Source organism: Clupea harengus, chromosome 3, assembly GCF_900700415.2.
Source record: "Clupea harengus chromosome 3, Ch_v2.0.2, whole genome shotgun sequence".
NCBI classification, from domain to species: Eukaryota; Metazoa; Chordata; class Actinopteri; order Clupeiformes; family Clupeidae; genus Clupea; species Clupea harengus.
Genome location: NC_045154.1, coordinates 15,517,881 through 15,532,633, shown reverse-complemented (window position 1 = coordinate 15,532,633; position 14,753 = coordinate 15,517,881). Strand labels below are relative to the sequence as shown.

Sequence of the window (14,753 nt, the reverse complement as noted above, 5' to 3'; positions counted from 1 at the left end):
AGCAGTGCATTAGCGATTTGGCCCGTATGTTGTAGTTGAGAAGCGCTACAGGGCATCCGAGTTTCGCCAGGCCCAGCCATGTCCACGCATAACACGGCTCATTCCCCAAAAACAAGGCGACAGTATCCCCTTCTTTTAGCGAGGCGCAAGTCCGTAACGCATTGGCAACTTTGTTGCTCTGTTTGTCGACTGAATCAGAAGTTTATTTTTGACCAGAAACTCTGTGGCACAGGTTTAGTTGCAGGCAGAATTCCAACAAACAAACAATTGGACAATTTCATAAATGAAATAAGGTACAATTCTAGCTTTTTTTTTCTCTCTCTCTCTCTCTCTCTCTCTCAAACAAATAAAAACACAACTTTTCAAAATCATTTTGCATTAAAAATGCAGTTTCCCCATCACTGAATGCAATACACGTCCTTTTGAGATAACATTAACATCCACAAGTACCCTAAAGTCCAGTTACGAGTTGCATCTGTGCAGCCATACAGTCAGACGGCTGAAACAGTGCTGAAATCACAGTTAGAGTTTTACAGAGCCCTGTAAGATGGCGTTGTACACATCTCTTGTGAGTGGGCTGTAGCACTTCTTTCGCTCGTCCAGGAAGAAGAGTGGATCCTGCACCGCGTCCACACTGAAGCCCTCCTCCACCAGCTTCACCTTCATCTGCTTGAAGGTTCCGGTAACTTTTAGAGAGCTCTGTAAGTAACAGAAGAAGGTTCCGGTAACTTTTAGAGAGCTCTGTAAGTAACAGCAGAAGGTTCCAGTAACTGTTAGATAGCTCTAAGTAACAGAAGAAGGTTCCGATAACTTTTAGAGAGCTCTGTAAGTAACAGCAGAAGGTTCCAGTAACTTTTAGAGAGCTCTGTAAGTAACAGCAGAAGGTTCCGGTAACTTTTAGAGGGCTCTGTAAGTAACAGAAGAAGGTTCCGGTAACTTTTAGAGAGCTCTGTAAGTAACAGCAAAGGTTCCAGTAACTTTTAGAGAGCTCTGAAAGTAACAGTAGAAGGTTCTTTTAGAGAGCGGTAACTTTTAGAGAGCTCTGTAAGTAACAGCAGAAGGGCTTTACAGGTTGACAGACAAGAGCAGGAACTGTGATGGTTACAATGTGTGACACATACTGCTGTACTGATTATTGTCACTGCTGTACAGATTATTGTCACTACTGTGGGCTGTGTGTGACATATACTGCTGTACAGTGGCGTAACATAGTTACGACGGGCCCGAGTCAGTGGCGTAAGGCAGTGGTTGCCAAACATTTTACAGTCCCGTACCCCATGTTTGTAACAAGACTCCAAGGCTCACAGGCCCATGTGCAGCCGCACCTGCTGCACCCCCTATAGTTACGCCCCTGCTGCTGTAGTTACAAGTCTTTTATTGTCAGATGCACAGAATGACACAGGGTCAGACTGGGCACTGAAATTCTTAGGACAAGGCACCACACAACAACCTACCATAGCATAACATAGCAAACATAATATAACATAACATAACATGACATACACTCTGTACAAGTACTCTGAACATAATTTACATGTAATAACATATAATAACCTTACTAAATATACAAGATAAATATACAATACAATATGCTAAAACATATAACAACCTATACATATAATACTAACATATATACATATAACATATAATACACATATAGTAACATATAATAAACTATACTAACCTATTAAACCTATACTACCCTACAGACAAATGGGAGTAGCAGGTAGTGCAATAATTCTGATAAATATGTATTTGTAGTGTAAGAGACAGTATGTAAGTGTAAGTACAAGCAGTAATTTGAAAGTGACAGTGTATGTAAGTGACGAGTGCAAAAGTGCACTGTACTGATTATTGTCACTGCTGTACAGATTATTGTCACTACTGTGGGCTGTGTGTGACATATACTGCTGTACAGTGGCGTAACATAGTTACGACGGGCCCTAATCAGTGGCGTAAGGCAGTGGTTGCCAGACATTTTACAGTCCCGTACCCCATGTTTGTAACAAGACTCCAAGGCTCACGGGCCCATCTGCAGCCGCACCTGCTGCACCCCCTATAGTTACGCCCCTGCTGCTGTACTGATTATTGTCACTGCTGTACTGATTAATGTCACTGCTGTAGGTTGTGTGTGAGACATATACTGCTGTACTGATTAATGTCATTGCAGGACTGAGAGGCGGCAGACTACCTGGATCCTGATGAAGCGAGGTCTGGCGTAGGCCGGCAGGTAGGTGCACACGTGACGGAACACGCCGCTGCTGTCGAACGCCTCTCCCCTCTGCAGAGTGACTGCCGCCATTCCCACCCGACCCTCATTCCCTGCCGTGAGAAAACATGACTTGTGCAGACCAGCTTCTCAGATGGGATGTGGAGGAGTAAAGAGTGTAAGTGGCCGACTCCTCACCTGGTACTTTGACGCCGTACACGTTGGCCTCTGTGATGGAGGACACCATAGTGATGATGTCAGAGACCTCATTAGTGGCCACGTTCTCTCCCTTCCATCTGCGACATCAAAGCCACAGAGTTAATACTGCACACACTCAACCTCTCATCCACCAACACTCACACACACACACACACACTCTCATCCACACACAGAGTTAATACTGCACTCACTCAAACTCTCATCCACACACAGAGTTTATACTGCACACACTCACACACACACACTCACTCACACACTCAAACTCTCATCCACCAACACTCACACTCAAACACACACACACACACACACACACACACACACACACACACACACACTCACACACACACACACACACTCACACACTCAAACTCTCATCCACCAACACTCACACTCAAACACACACACACACACACTCACACACACACACACACACACACACTCACTCACACACTCACACTCACACAGAAAGGATGACTGTGAGCGCTTACCTGAATGTGTCTCCAACACGATCCTGGAAGTAGAGGAAGTTTTCCTGATCAATCCTCAGCAGATCTCCGCTGTTGAAGTACACATCTCCTTTCTCACACACGTCATGCAACTTCTTCTTCTCGGTCTGCTTTAGGTCCCTGGCATACCCGGCAAAAGGAGCCTTCTGTGTTATACGGGACACTAGCAGTCCAGTCTCACCTGGACACGAGTGAAGGACACCCAATCACACACAGCTCTACCACAGACCGCTTGATCTGTAATAGTTTAGACCCAGTCTGGTGTGTTACTAAGACTAGTGGTTTAGACCCAGTCTGGTCTGTTACTAAGACTAGTGGTTTAGACCCAGTCTGGTCTGTTACTAAGACTAGTAGTTTAAACCCAGTCTGGTGTGTTACTAAGACTAGTAGTTTAGACGATGGCCTCTGCCGTGTGCTGAGTGATGGTACCTTTAGGTATCTCTGTGCACAAGCCCTCTGAGGTCCTGATTGGCTCATCAGTCTCCAGGTCATACTGAATCAGTGCGAATGGGAAGATCCTCTGAGGAGAACATTCAGATTTGAACACATTTCAACACTAACCCTAGTTTACCTCATCCACTTTGGCATTTGCCTCACGCCATGTGCACCTCTCCCCCTCCTCCCTTATAACCACCTGTCTTCCTTCAGTCGGGAACACATGGGGGTGCACGCATGGATCCTGCTTGACACCTCCCTGTATATTGACTCCTCCCTGTATATTGACTCCTCCCTGTGCAGTGACCCCTCCCTGTGCAGTGACTCCTCCCTGTACACTTGACACCTCCCTGTGTGTAGTGACTCCTCCCTGTGTGTAGTGACTCCTCCCTGTATAGTGACTCCTCCCTGTATAGTGACTCCTCCCTGTGTGCAGTGACTCCTCCCTGTGTGTAGTGACTCCTCCCTGTGTGCAGTGACTCCTCCCTGTGCAGTGACTCCTCCCTGTGTGTAGTGACTCCTCCCTGTATAGTGACTCCCTGTGTGCAGTGACTCCTCCCTGTATAGTGACTCCTCCCTGTATAGTGACTCCTCCCTGTGTAGTGACTCCTCCCTGTGCACTGACTCCTCCCTGTGTGCAGTGACTCCTCCCTGTGTTGTGACTCCTCCCTGTGTGTAGTGACTCCTCCCTGTGTGTAGTGACTCCTGCACAATCCCCGCAAGGAGTTTCAGGACTCTGGCCAGAGACCTTGTCAAGCATGCTTATCTGGACACTCAAGGCCAATTCCAAACTTGAAACAAATGAAGCCTATTTTCACATTGCTCACTGTGCTTTATGTGCAGTCAACACATTCTTTACTGCTTTTCAGTGATTACTTATGTAGCTAAGTATTCATTTAAGTGTTCATATTTAGCATAATCATATTACTACACCGCTATCTGTGTTCATATTTAGCATAATCATATTACTACACCGTTATCAGTGTGAACATGCTGTAATGCCACTAGGCCTCATCCCCCAATGCTGAGGTCTTACTGCAGGAGCAGAGCCTCTGCTTTAACCTCAGTGAGGGAGGGAGCGGCAGTGATGTCACCCTTAACCAGCGCAAACACAGACGCTGTGAAACTCTTCATGAGTGTCTGAACAGACGAGTCAGCACTGTGACATTAGTAAAGGAAAAAGGAGAAGTCTGTAGGAGGGAGATTCCACAGAAGCTTCGACATACTCTAATCCATCACAATCATACTCTAATCATTCAAATACATACTCTACTCATTCACATACATACTATAATCACTCACATACATACTATAATCACTCACATACATACTCATACGTTATTCATGCTAACACACTCCCGGTTGTGTTGTATAACTTGCCTGTCGTAACGATGCCATGGTAATGTGCGTACCTTGTGCAGTGGGTTGATTCGGCCGACTGCGCCGATCTTCCCAGTGTAGTTGATGAAGCTCATGTTTCCCTCGGTGGCGGCGTACAGCTCTCTGATCTCCACGTGACCGAAGCGCTGCAGGAACGCCCTCCACACATCCCCTCTCAGGCCGTTCCCAAAGGCGATCCTCACATTATGCACGGGATCCATGGGCGTCTTCAGGGAGGAGGACAATATATATGTATAATATAAATAATACAAACAATATATATAAAATGACATTGCCTAAAATGACCCAAATCTGCACACTGCATCAAAACAAAATGGTTTGGGGGTAGCAGAGCATCCCTTGATATTCCGTTGTGTGTCAAGTGATAAGCTTTACCAGATGGCGATATTGTCATGAGGTTGGTGCTTGAGTAAGGCTTTGAGGCGGAGAAAAGGATACCCAGACTTGATGCCTGCTGAACAAACTTCAGCTCTGCTCTGTCTATCTACCTGCCATACCGCCACCATGTTCTGGTGTTGTTCTGTACTGCACGACAGGCTGTACTGGGGACACATACCTTTGGTGTGTTGCAGAGGTATCGCATTGTTTCTCCAATGTACTACATAACAGGCTGTAGTGGGGGCACATACCTTTGGTGTGTTGCAGAGGTATCGCATTGTTTCTCCAATGTACTGCATGACAGTCACGTTGTATTTCCTGCAGTCTTCCCAGAACTGTGAAGCAGAGAATTTACTCCGGAGCGCCAGGCTCGCCCCTGTGAGAGACAGCAGAAATGGGAAACCCGTTTAAGATCTCTGATCCGGGGGGAGAGTTCAGTCCCGTATGAAATCCAAACCCAGGTGGGTGCCTTCTCTTCTCTTTATGATTTCAGCACATCTACTGTACAGACACGTCCACACATGAATCCAAATTAAACAACTTCATACAGTTCAGCTTTCACTCTTCATAAAGTCCGGCTTTCATTCTATGGTAAAGTGTAACTTATGAAATGTACCTGTACTAAGGTTTAACAGTAAAGTGGAACTGAGATAGAGGGTGACAGTGAAGTGTAAGATGTGTGCTCGACTGCAGTGAAGTGTAAGATGTGAGCTTGACTGCAGTGAAGTATTAGATGCGCAATCGACTGCAGTGAAGTGTAAGATGTGAGCTTGACTGCAGTGAAGTGTAAGATGTGTGCTCGACTGCAGTGAAGTGTAAGATGTGTGCTTGACTGCAGTGAAGTGTAAGATGTGAGCTCGACTAGAGGGGAAGTGTAAGATGTGAGCTCGACTGCAGTGAAGTATTAGATGTGTGCTAGACTGCAGTGAAGTATTAGATGTGTGCTTGACTGCACTGAAGTGTAAGATGTGAGCTTGGCTGCAGTGTTCTCCTCATCCTGTGAGGCCTGCGGACCTCGTTCGATGGCACCGGTGAACCCGAGGGCGAAGCCAGCCGTGTGGTAGAGGGGCAGGTTGATGTAGACCACGTCATCAGAGCACACGCCCACAGTGGACTGCAGGCTGGACATGGCCCACAGTCTCTGGTGGCTCACCACCGCAGCCTTGGGTAACCCTGCACAGCACAGCAGCGGGCACAGGTTAGCATAGCATCACAGCGGGCACAGGTTACCATAGCATCACAGCGGGCACAGGTTAGCACAGCACAGCAGCGGGCACAGGTTACCATAGCATCACAGCGGGCACAGGTTACCATAGTATCACAGCGGGCACAGGTTACTATAGAATCACAGCGGGCACAGGTTACCAGGTTACCATAGCATCACAGCGGGCACAGGTTACCATAGCATCACAGCGGGCACAGGTTACCATAGCATCACACAGCAGACATGGGTTAACATGGCATCACTGCCAGGGGTACCGGGGGGGGGGGGGGGGTGTTAAACTCAGTTTACAATCAAGCTATACGACACTGAATATTAATGCATATAAGTCATGATGAGATAGAAGTGTGCCAACCCTTCATTAGATATAAGTTGTGATATTGGTTGGGTGGGGGTTTGCCCCTGTCCTACGGCTCTCTGTAGGACTAACTGTCCTGAGGGGGATGTTGGGTGGGGGTGGGGTGGGGGTTTGCCCCCGTCCTACGGCTCTCTGTAAGACTAACGGTCCTGAGGGGGATGTTGTCACCTGTAGTGCCTGAAGTGTAGATGTACACAGCGGGGCTGGAGAGGGTCAAACCTGCCCTGAGGTCGGAGGGCAGGGGGGCATCTGAAGCCAGGCGGATCTTGTCGGAGAAGGTTTCCATGCCGACAGTGTCACACGTCTCGGTGAGGAGAAAGACCGTGACCTCTTGCTCTCTCAGCGCGGGCAGCACCTCCTCCACAGCATCTCTGAACTCTGGGAAGATGGCGGAGTGGATGAGTTCACATCAGGACCATGAGGACATGCAGGCTCTGCATTAGGGTGTCACTCCAATACCCCTCTTCTCCTAGAATGGTGTCATTTCACCATCAACTGATTTCACTAACATTTGATCATTAACTACAGTGCATCCGGAAAGTATTCAGAGCGCTTCACTTTTTCCACATTTTGTTATGTTACAGCCTTATGCTAAAATAATTTACATTAATGTTTTGCCTCATCAATCTACACTCAATACCCCATAATGACAAAGCGAAAACAGGATTTTAGAATTTTTTGCAAATGTATTAAAATAAAGAACGAAAATATGACACGTACATAAGTATTCACAGCCTTTGCTCAATACTTTGTTGAAGCACCTTTGGCAGCAATTACAGCCTCGTCTTTTTGAGTATGATGCTACAAACTTGGCACACCTATTTTTGGGCAGTTTCTCCCATTCTTCTTTGCAGGACCTCTCAAGCTCCATCAGGTTGGATGGGGAGCGTTGGTACACAGCCATTTTCAGATCTCTCCAGAGATGTTCAATCGGGTTCAAGTCTGGGCTCTGGCTGGGCCACTCAAGGACATTCACAGAATTGTCCCGAAGCCACTCCTTTTTTGTTATCTTGGCTGTGCGCTTAGGTTGTTGGAAGATGAACCTTCGCCCCAGTCTGAAGTCCAGAGCGCTCTGGAGCAGGTTTTCATCAAGGATGTCTCTGAACATTGCTGCATTCATCTGTCCCTCAACCCTGACTAATCTCCCAGTTCCTGCCACTGAAAAACATCCCCACAGCATGATGCTGCCACCACCATGCTTCACAGTAGGGATGGTATTGGCCAGGTGATGAGCCGTGCCTGGTTCCCTCCAGACATGACGCTTGGCATTCAGGCCAAAGAGTTCAGTCTTTGTTTCATCAGACCAGAGATGGTTGTCCTTCTGGAAGGTTTTCCTCTCTTCACAGAGCAATGCTAGAGCTCCGTCAGAGTGACCATCAGGTTCTTGGTCACCTCCCTGACTAAGGCCCTTCTCCCCGATCGTTCAGTTTGACCAGGTGGTTAGCAAGAGTCCTGGTGGTTCCAAACTACTTCCATTTACGGATGATGGAGGCCACTGTGCTCATTGGGACCTTCAATGCTGCAGAAATGTTTCTGTACCCTTCTGCAGATCAGTGCCTTGATTCAATCCTGTGTAAAGACGTAATTTCCTAGACCAATGAGACCATTTTCCCACTCAGACTGATACCATTAAAATAAACCCAAACATGACAAAGAAATCATATTACAATGCAATATTTCACTTAAGTACTCTTACATTCATTCCTCTGCCCCTAGTTTCACCCCGGCATGGAAAAGCACAGAGAGAGAACCAGACACATAGGTTTGAGATAAGAGTCTCAGCAAGGGGTGGGAAAATCAACAATTGGGACAGTGCATCTCTGGAATGTTTGTTAGGCCACCATAAACCAACACCCAGGCCCCACCAAATGAGAAGTTACTAGAGGAAGAATGCCATCTGTGATTTTCCACTGGACAGATCAATTTCTGCCTTACACCTGTCTCGGTGGTCTACAGACAATTCCTTGGACTTCATGGCTTGGTTTGTGCTCTGACATGCACTGTCAACTGTGGGACCTTATATAGACAGGTATATATATACATTGAACATGAACATTGGATTCATGTCCAATCAACTGAATTTACCACAGGTGGACTCCAATCATGTTGTAGAAACATCTCAAGGATGATCAGTGGAAACAGGATGCACCTGAGCTCAATTCTGAGTGTCATGGCAAAGGCTGTGAATACTTAGTATGTACATGTGATTTTTTCGTTTTTTATTTTTTATAGATTTGCAAAAATTAAAAAAAAACTTTTATCATGTTATCATTATGTGGTATTGTGTGTATAATTGAGGAAAAAATGAATTTAATCCATTTTGGAATAAAGCTGTAACATAAAATGTGGAAATGTGAATACTTTCCGGATGCACTGTATATTTTAAATTTGAACTCACTTTTTCAAATCATAGGAATGACAAATCCTGACATGCCAACTTTCTTGTCAATGCAAAAGCGGGACGCGCTAAGCTGTGTACCTGCAGCTGCAAGCAGCACTTTGGCCCCACAACAGGAGAAACAGTGCAGAAGAGATCTGGACCTCAGGTTGTGATTAAGAAGGGCGGCAGAGCAGCCGAGCTTCGTTAGACCCAACCACGTCCACAGGAACACGGGCTCATTGCCCAGGAGTAGCGCGACTGTCTCGCCCTCCTTTACACCAGCATGTTCCCGGAGGGCTCGGGCGATCCGGTTGCTCTGCCTGTCAGTCTCTTGGTAGGAGAAAGTTTCATTTTTGAAAGAAATAAACGTCTTGTTAGGGTGCTTACTCACCGTTTCCAAAAAGCGATCCAATAGTGTAAAGTACGGTTTTGACTGTGCGTATTTAGATAAACGATACCCAACTAGTGTCATCTGAACGCCGTACTGTACATCTTTCAGAAAATATGGAAATCGATATCGAAGAACTATTAACAAAACAGCAAGGAAGATCAGCCATGTAAACATTGTCACTAAACTGCGTTATGTAGTCAGAGACTATCTGTTTCAGGCTACTACAAGTGACCGTCGATCCGTCCCACCCGTGACTTGATCTAGTTTTATCAACATTGTGAAGCCGTTCGATTACTCCGGGGCGGGTAACTCCGACAGGAAAAACCAGCTTAGCTCAATAAACGTTATCAGTGAAGTTGGGGAAGAGTATCCAAACACGTGTTTCGGAAATGGTCACGTGAAGCACATATTACTCAATCAGAATGACATCTGGAATTGTTTTGGATTTTTTGGGAAGTTTTGGAGCGTAGAGGAAAGCAATGACTGATCAATACACGACACATTAAATGCATAGGAAGCATTTCTCTGTAAAACCATTTAATTTGATAAGACACATAAAACAAATTAGTCGTAACGACTGGTATAAAAACACAAACGCACAGACACTTAGACGGAATAAACTTATTTCACAACTTTCATAAATAAACATAAAAAAATGACACTTGCACTTTGGGAGGATAGTGCACCAGTTTGGTCAAACAAGGCACTTGATTCCAAAACAAACATCACATTCCTTAAAACCCCCTCTTGAGAGTGTAAACAAGTATAAAAACGAATCTCAGCTGTGGCTGGCTAACACAGCCCAAAGCAGAGACTGTGTGTGTGTGTGTGTGTGTGTGTGTGTGTGTGTGTGTGTGTGTGGTGGCGGGGGCCACGGTATACATCGGGCAGTCCAAAGTGGAGCCTGTGTGTTTGTGTGTGGGGGGGGGGGGTGTCTGTGTGTGTGTGTCCTCAGGTAGGTCTCTTCCTCAGCTGGGAGGGAGGGCTGTCAAAGCCACTGTCCTTATGAAACCCTGGCATCTCCGAGAAGAGGCTCTTGGAACCCAGTCTGCCCCTTCCCCCCGGCCCCTGGCCAGCCTCCAGAGGGAGCTTGGTCGCCTTCACGATCTCCCTGTAGATGGTGGAGTCACTGCTTTCTCCCAGGAAGCTGCTGCACGTGTCAAACTCAGGTCCCAGCGCAGACAGTGGCCTGAACAGGTCTACCTCTGGAGAGTGTGTGTGTGCAGGGAGGTAGGAGCCAGTGCTGCTACTGAGCGTGTGCGTGTGTGCGGGGAGGTAGGAGCTGCTGCTGCTGGTGAGTGTGTGTGTGTGCGGGAGGAGGTAGGAGCCAGTGCTCCCATCCCTGACCGGAGGCTCCTGAGTGAAGCTGTGCTCCTGGGTGCGATGCGTCTCAGCCTGCGGGTACGGCTCACCTGTGGGCCTCCCTGGGTCCGACCCTGTGCGGCGCGGGTGCTGCGGGTGCTGCTGGGGGGGGTGCCTCTCCCTCCGCTGGCTCCTCAGGGTGACGTGGGTCAGGCTGACGTCCCCTATACCTGCTCCACTCAGGTACCCACCATGGGAGGAGGAGGAGGAGGAGGAAGAGGAGGGCAGGGGAGCGCCCTCTATGGGGGGCTTCTGGGATAGCAGGGCCTGGGACCTCTGCGCTGAGGGTTTGGACTCCTTCAGTCTCTCTGAAGGCTGGGCGCGGTGTGGGGCCGAGACACGGCCGTTTGGGTCGGTGCTGCTGACTGGTGCTCCTCTGAGAGAGGCCGGGTCCTGAGGCCGCCCTCCAACAGGGTCTCTAGACTCAGAGGCAGGGGCGAGGCCACAGGGGAGTCTGGGAGTCTGGGCAGGCAGGCTGCTGGAGTTCGTCTCTCCTGCAGATGACCAACCTGTGGGGCAAAACAAGGGTCATGCCACTATTATCACTATTAGGTTAAGATTAATATTGGGTTACTTAGCAGATGCATATATGGAAATGAGACAATATAACATCTTAATAACACTTACAAATATGAATAATATTATCAGTAGCATTATAGACCATTACCTAATAATGGCCACATTAAATAATGATGATGATAATAATAAATCACCCAAAAAAAACAACCCACTATTCTCCACGCTCTTTCTACTGGAGATGGTTAACACATGCTCGCCCTCCGGGCAGAACAGCCACACACACCTTGAGCTGTGGGGCTCTTGCTGAGCTTCTTCTTGGTCACGGGCGTTTCCAAGACTTTGGCCATGGCAGCCAGCTTACTAGCGGCGTTAATGATCTTCTTTTCAGCCCTAGGTGGGAGTGGAGGACATCGCAACCTAATCAGACAGACTTCAGAGTGCACGCTCACATACCACACCAGGGTTAATGCACAACCAGCAGCCCAGACAGACAGAGCTCAGGGTTTCATTGGTGAGCCGAGGCCCATTTCATTTCAACTGGAACAACTACTACTACCACAGCCCTGACGTCCAGTACCATCCAAATCATTACTACCACAGCCCTGATGCCCATTACTACCACAGCTCTGATGCACATTACTACCACAGCCCTGACGTCCAGTACCATCCAAATCATTACTACCACAGCCCTGATGCCCATTACTACCACAGCTCTGATGCACATTACTACCACAGCCCTGACGTCCAGTACCATCCAAATCATTACTATCACAGCCCTGATGCCCATTACTACCACAGCCCTGATGCCCATTACTACCACAGCCCTGATGCCCATTACTACCACAGCCCTGACGTCCAGTACCATCCAAATCATTACTATCACAGCCCTGATGCACATTACTACCACAGCCCTGATGCCCATTACTACCACAGCCCTGATGCCCATTACTACCACAGCCCTGATGCCCATTACTACCACAGCCCTGACGTCCAGTACCATCCAAATCATTACTATCACAGCCCTGATGCCCATTACTACCACAGCCCTGATGCCCATTACTACCACAGCCCTGACGTTTCAGTACCATCCAAAATCCACAACAAATCAGCAAGGAAAACCCTTTTTTTTTTGCTCTACCCACTTTCTCCCAGATCCCTCATTCTCTGCAGTGCCCCGCCTCCCTCATTGCTGTGCCCCCCCGTCCCTGTGCCCCCCCTCACCCATTGCTGTGCCCCCCGTCCTTGAGCAGCTCCTGCAGGCAGGCTAGGTAGTAGCGGCGCATGCGTCTGGTCGTCTCCTGCCTCTCCTGCTGCACCTCAACACGGATCAGCTCCGCCGCACGCTCCTTACTGTCCTGAAGGTACCGCAGCATGTCCCCTACAATACACACACCACACACACACACACACACACACACACACACACACACACACACACACACACACACACACACACACACAGACTCAAACACATTTAAGATACATTTCTATACACACACACACACACACACAAAACTGTATGATCATCTGCTCGATTAATCCACTCCATTAATTCTCCAAACCAGCGTCAGAGTTTATCCTTGAGAGGAGAGTGAGATCAGAGAACAGAGTGAGAGCAGAGTGAGAGGAGAGACTGTAGCTGCAGAGGTGGTGATCTGTGTGTGTGTGTAAGTACGGATCCTGAGTGCAACCGTACCTCTGATCTTCTCCACTGCACCGGTGTACTGCTCCTTCATCTCCTCCAGGCCAGCCTGAAGGCTCCTCTGATCACCATGAGCTCTGGACACACACACACACACACACACACACACACACAGAGTGTCAGTCATCACCTCAAACGTGACACACACTGCAACACTTCAAGCCACATTCACAAAGTTCTTCACCTCCGACCAAAAGTACTACAAAAAGAAAAAGTCTTTAACGCAAACTCCTGTCAGTGTGTGGGTGTCACTCACGCGTCCTGAGCGGATCTTTGGGCCTCCTCCACTGCCTTGGCACGGGCTTCCCTCTCCTGTCGCAAGACCTCCTCGTGCTCCTCTGAGAACACACACACACACACACACACACACACACACACACACACACACACACACACACACACACGGTCATGACCACCGCATGATATCTAACCCAACTGACCTCTCTCCAGTGGAGCTCTGCTGTGGACTACTGGGCCCCTTCACTACAACTATAACATAAGCAGCTCCTGTATATATCACACCCAACTACAGTACCTATGGAACATACAGGTATACATTCAGTTCCTATGGAACATACAGGTATACATTCAGTACCTATGAAACCCTACAGGTATACATTCAGTACCTATGGAACCCTACAGGTATACATTCAGTACCTATGGAACCCTACAGGTATACATTCAGTTCCTATGGAACCCTACAGGTATACATTCAGTACATATGGAACATGCAGGTATACATTCAGTACCTATGGAACATGCAGGTATACATTCAGTTCCTATGGAACCCTACAGGTATACATTCAGTACCTATGGAACCCTACAGGTATACATTCAGTTCCTATGGAACATACAGGTATACATTCAGTTGTGTCACTGTGACCTTGATCATCACTGAATTACTCAAAACATTAATTTGGTGTTTTCAGACCCACTCATGATTAATATGGATTAATATTGATTAATATTGATTAATACGGTCGTTTCTCTCCTCGCCTCACATCCCGGTGACTTCCCTCTCTCTGAGGTTTCAGGAGATTGTCCCATAATACCCTTCGGAGCACACTCAATCAGAGATGCAGATTACGTCTGTGAACTCATCCAAACTAATAAATACAGCATCACTTGAATGGAGTAACTCCTGGGACTAATCTATAATGCGCTCTGTGAGGAAATGAAGGCAATCTAATGTGAGGTCGAGTAATAAATCACATCCCCAAATAAACATCAGGCATTAATCACACTCTCTCTGGAGAAACTCTCTGTTTAACACACACTGCTCTCTATACAGCCACAGACTGTGCTTTATCCCACTGTCTGCGAGGCACACGTAACAGAGACACACACTGGACCAACAACACAAACACATGCCGCAAATATACACACAACACCTCAAACACACACATGGAGGCCATACAAGGTCCCACACACACATGGTCTGAGATGGCGTTAAGTCTCAGTGTTTCCCAGAAACTTTATGAGCTACACTCTGAGCTACTGTGAAGGCTGGTTCCTGATACCGGTCATTAAAAGCCCAGTTTACACTTACAGTATATTCTTACTTCCAGTTAAGTACAGATAAACATCATCACTCCTATGTGCCTGGGTGCTGACCCCTGACGACCCCTGACCCCTGGTGTTGGAGCTGCAGGTTACCTGTGAGTGTGTGCA

General features: G+C 47.5%; 2 protein-coding genes across 5 annotated transcripts in view; both read right to left on the bottom strand.

Moving 5' to 3' along the window:
- Nucleotides 1-161: 161 nt before the first annotated feature.
- slc27a2b (solute carrier family 27 member 2b) lies at nucleotides 162-9,826 on the bottom strand. The gene is made up of 10 exons (XM_012818824.3): nucleotides 9,208-9,826; nucleotides 6,897-7,106; nucleotides 6,163-6,321; nucleotides 5,400-5,524; nucleotides 4,782-4,976; nucleotides 3,364-3,454; nucleotides 2,917-3,115; nucleotides 2,408-2,505; nucleotides 2,192-2,322; nucleotides 162-699 (listed from the first exon to the last, which is right to left on the bottom strand). The coding sequence occupies exons 1-10, from the start codon at nucleotides 9,671-9,673 to the stop codon at nucleotides 523-525; spliced, it is 1,851 nt and encodes a 616-aa protein (XP_012674278.1). The 5' UTR covers nucleotides 9,674-9,826; the 3' UTR covers nucleotides 162-522.
- Nucleotides 9,827-10,019: 193 nt separating this feature from the next.
- The window catches only part of cep152 (centrosomal protein 152), a 26,938-nt gene continuing 22,204 nt past the window's right edge, over nucleotides 10,020-14,753 (bottom strand). For all 4 annotated transcript variants that reach the window (XM_031564710.2, XM_031564709.2, XM_031564708.2 and 1 more), the window contains 6 exons: nucleotides 14,739-14,753; nucleotides 13,339-13,420; nucleotides 13,077-13,159; nucleotides 12,602-12,758; nucleotides 11,664-11,770; nucleotides 10,020-11,370 (listed from right to left, as the gene is read on the bottom strand). The exon at nucleotides 14,739-14,753 is cut by the window's right edge and continues 153 nt beyond it. In XM_031564710.2, the coding sequence (XP_031420570.1) occupies nucleotides 10,451-11,370; nucleotides 11,664-11,770; nucleotides 12,602-12,758; nucleotides 13,077-13,159; nucleotides 13,339-13,420; nucleotides 14,739-14,753 (1,364 nt within the window). In that variant the 3' untranslated portion in view covers nucleotides 10,020-10,450. The remainder of the gene's footprint in view (nucleotides 11,371-11,663; nucleotides 11,771-12,601; nucleotides 12,759-13,076; nucleotides 13,160-13,338; nucleotides 13,421-14,738) is intronic.

What these genes read in the sequence shown, in the direction of transcription:
- slc27a2b (XM_012818824.3), bottom strand. Translation starts at nt 9,673, where the DNA reads ATGTTTACATGGCTGATCTTCCTTGCTGTTTTGTTAATAGTTCTTCGA. An exon ending in GAATCAACCCACTGCACAAG is followed by an intron (nt 3,455 to 4,781) that starts GTACGCACATTA and finishes TGTTCTCCTCAG; the next exon opens with AGGATCTTCCCATTCGCACT. An exon ending in CTCGCTTCATCAGGATCCAG is followed by an intron (nt 700 to 2,191) that starts GTAGTCTGCCGC and finishes TGTTACTTACAG; the next exon opens with AGCTCTCTAAAAGTTACCGG.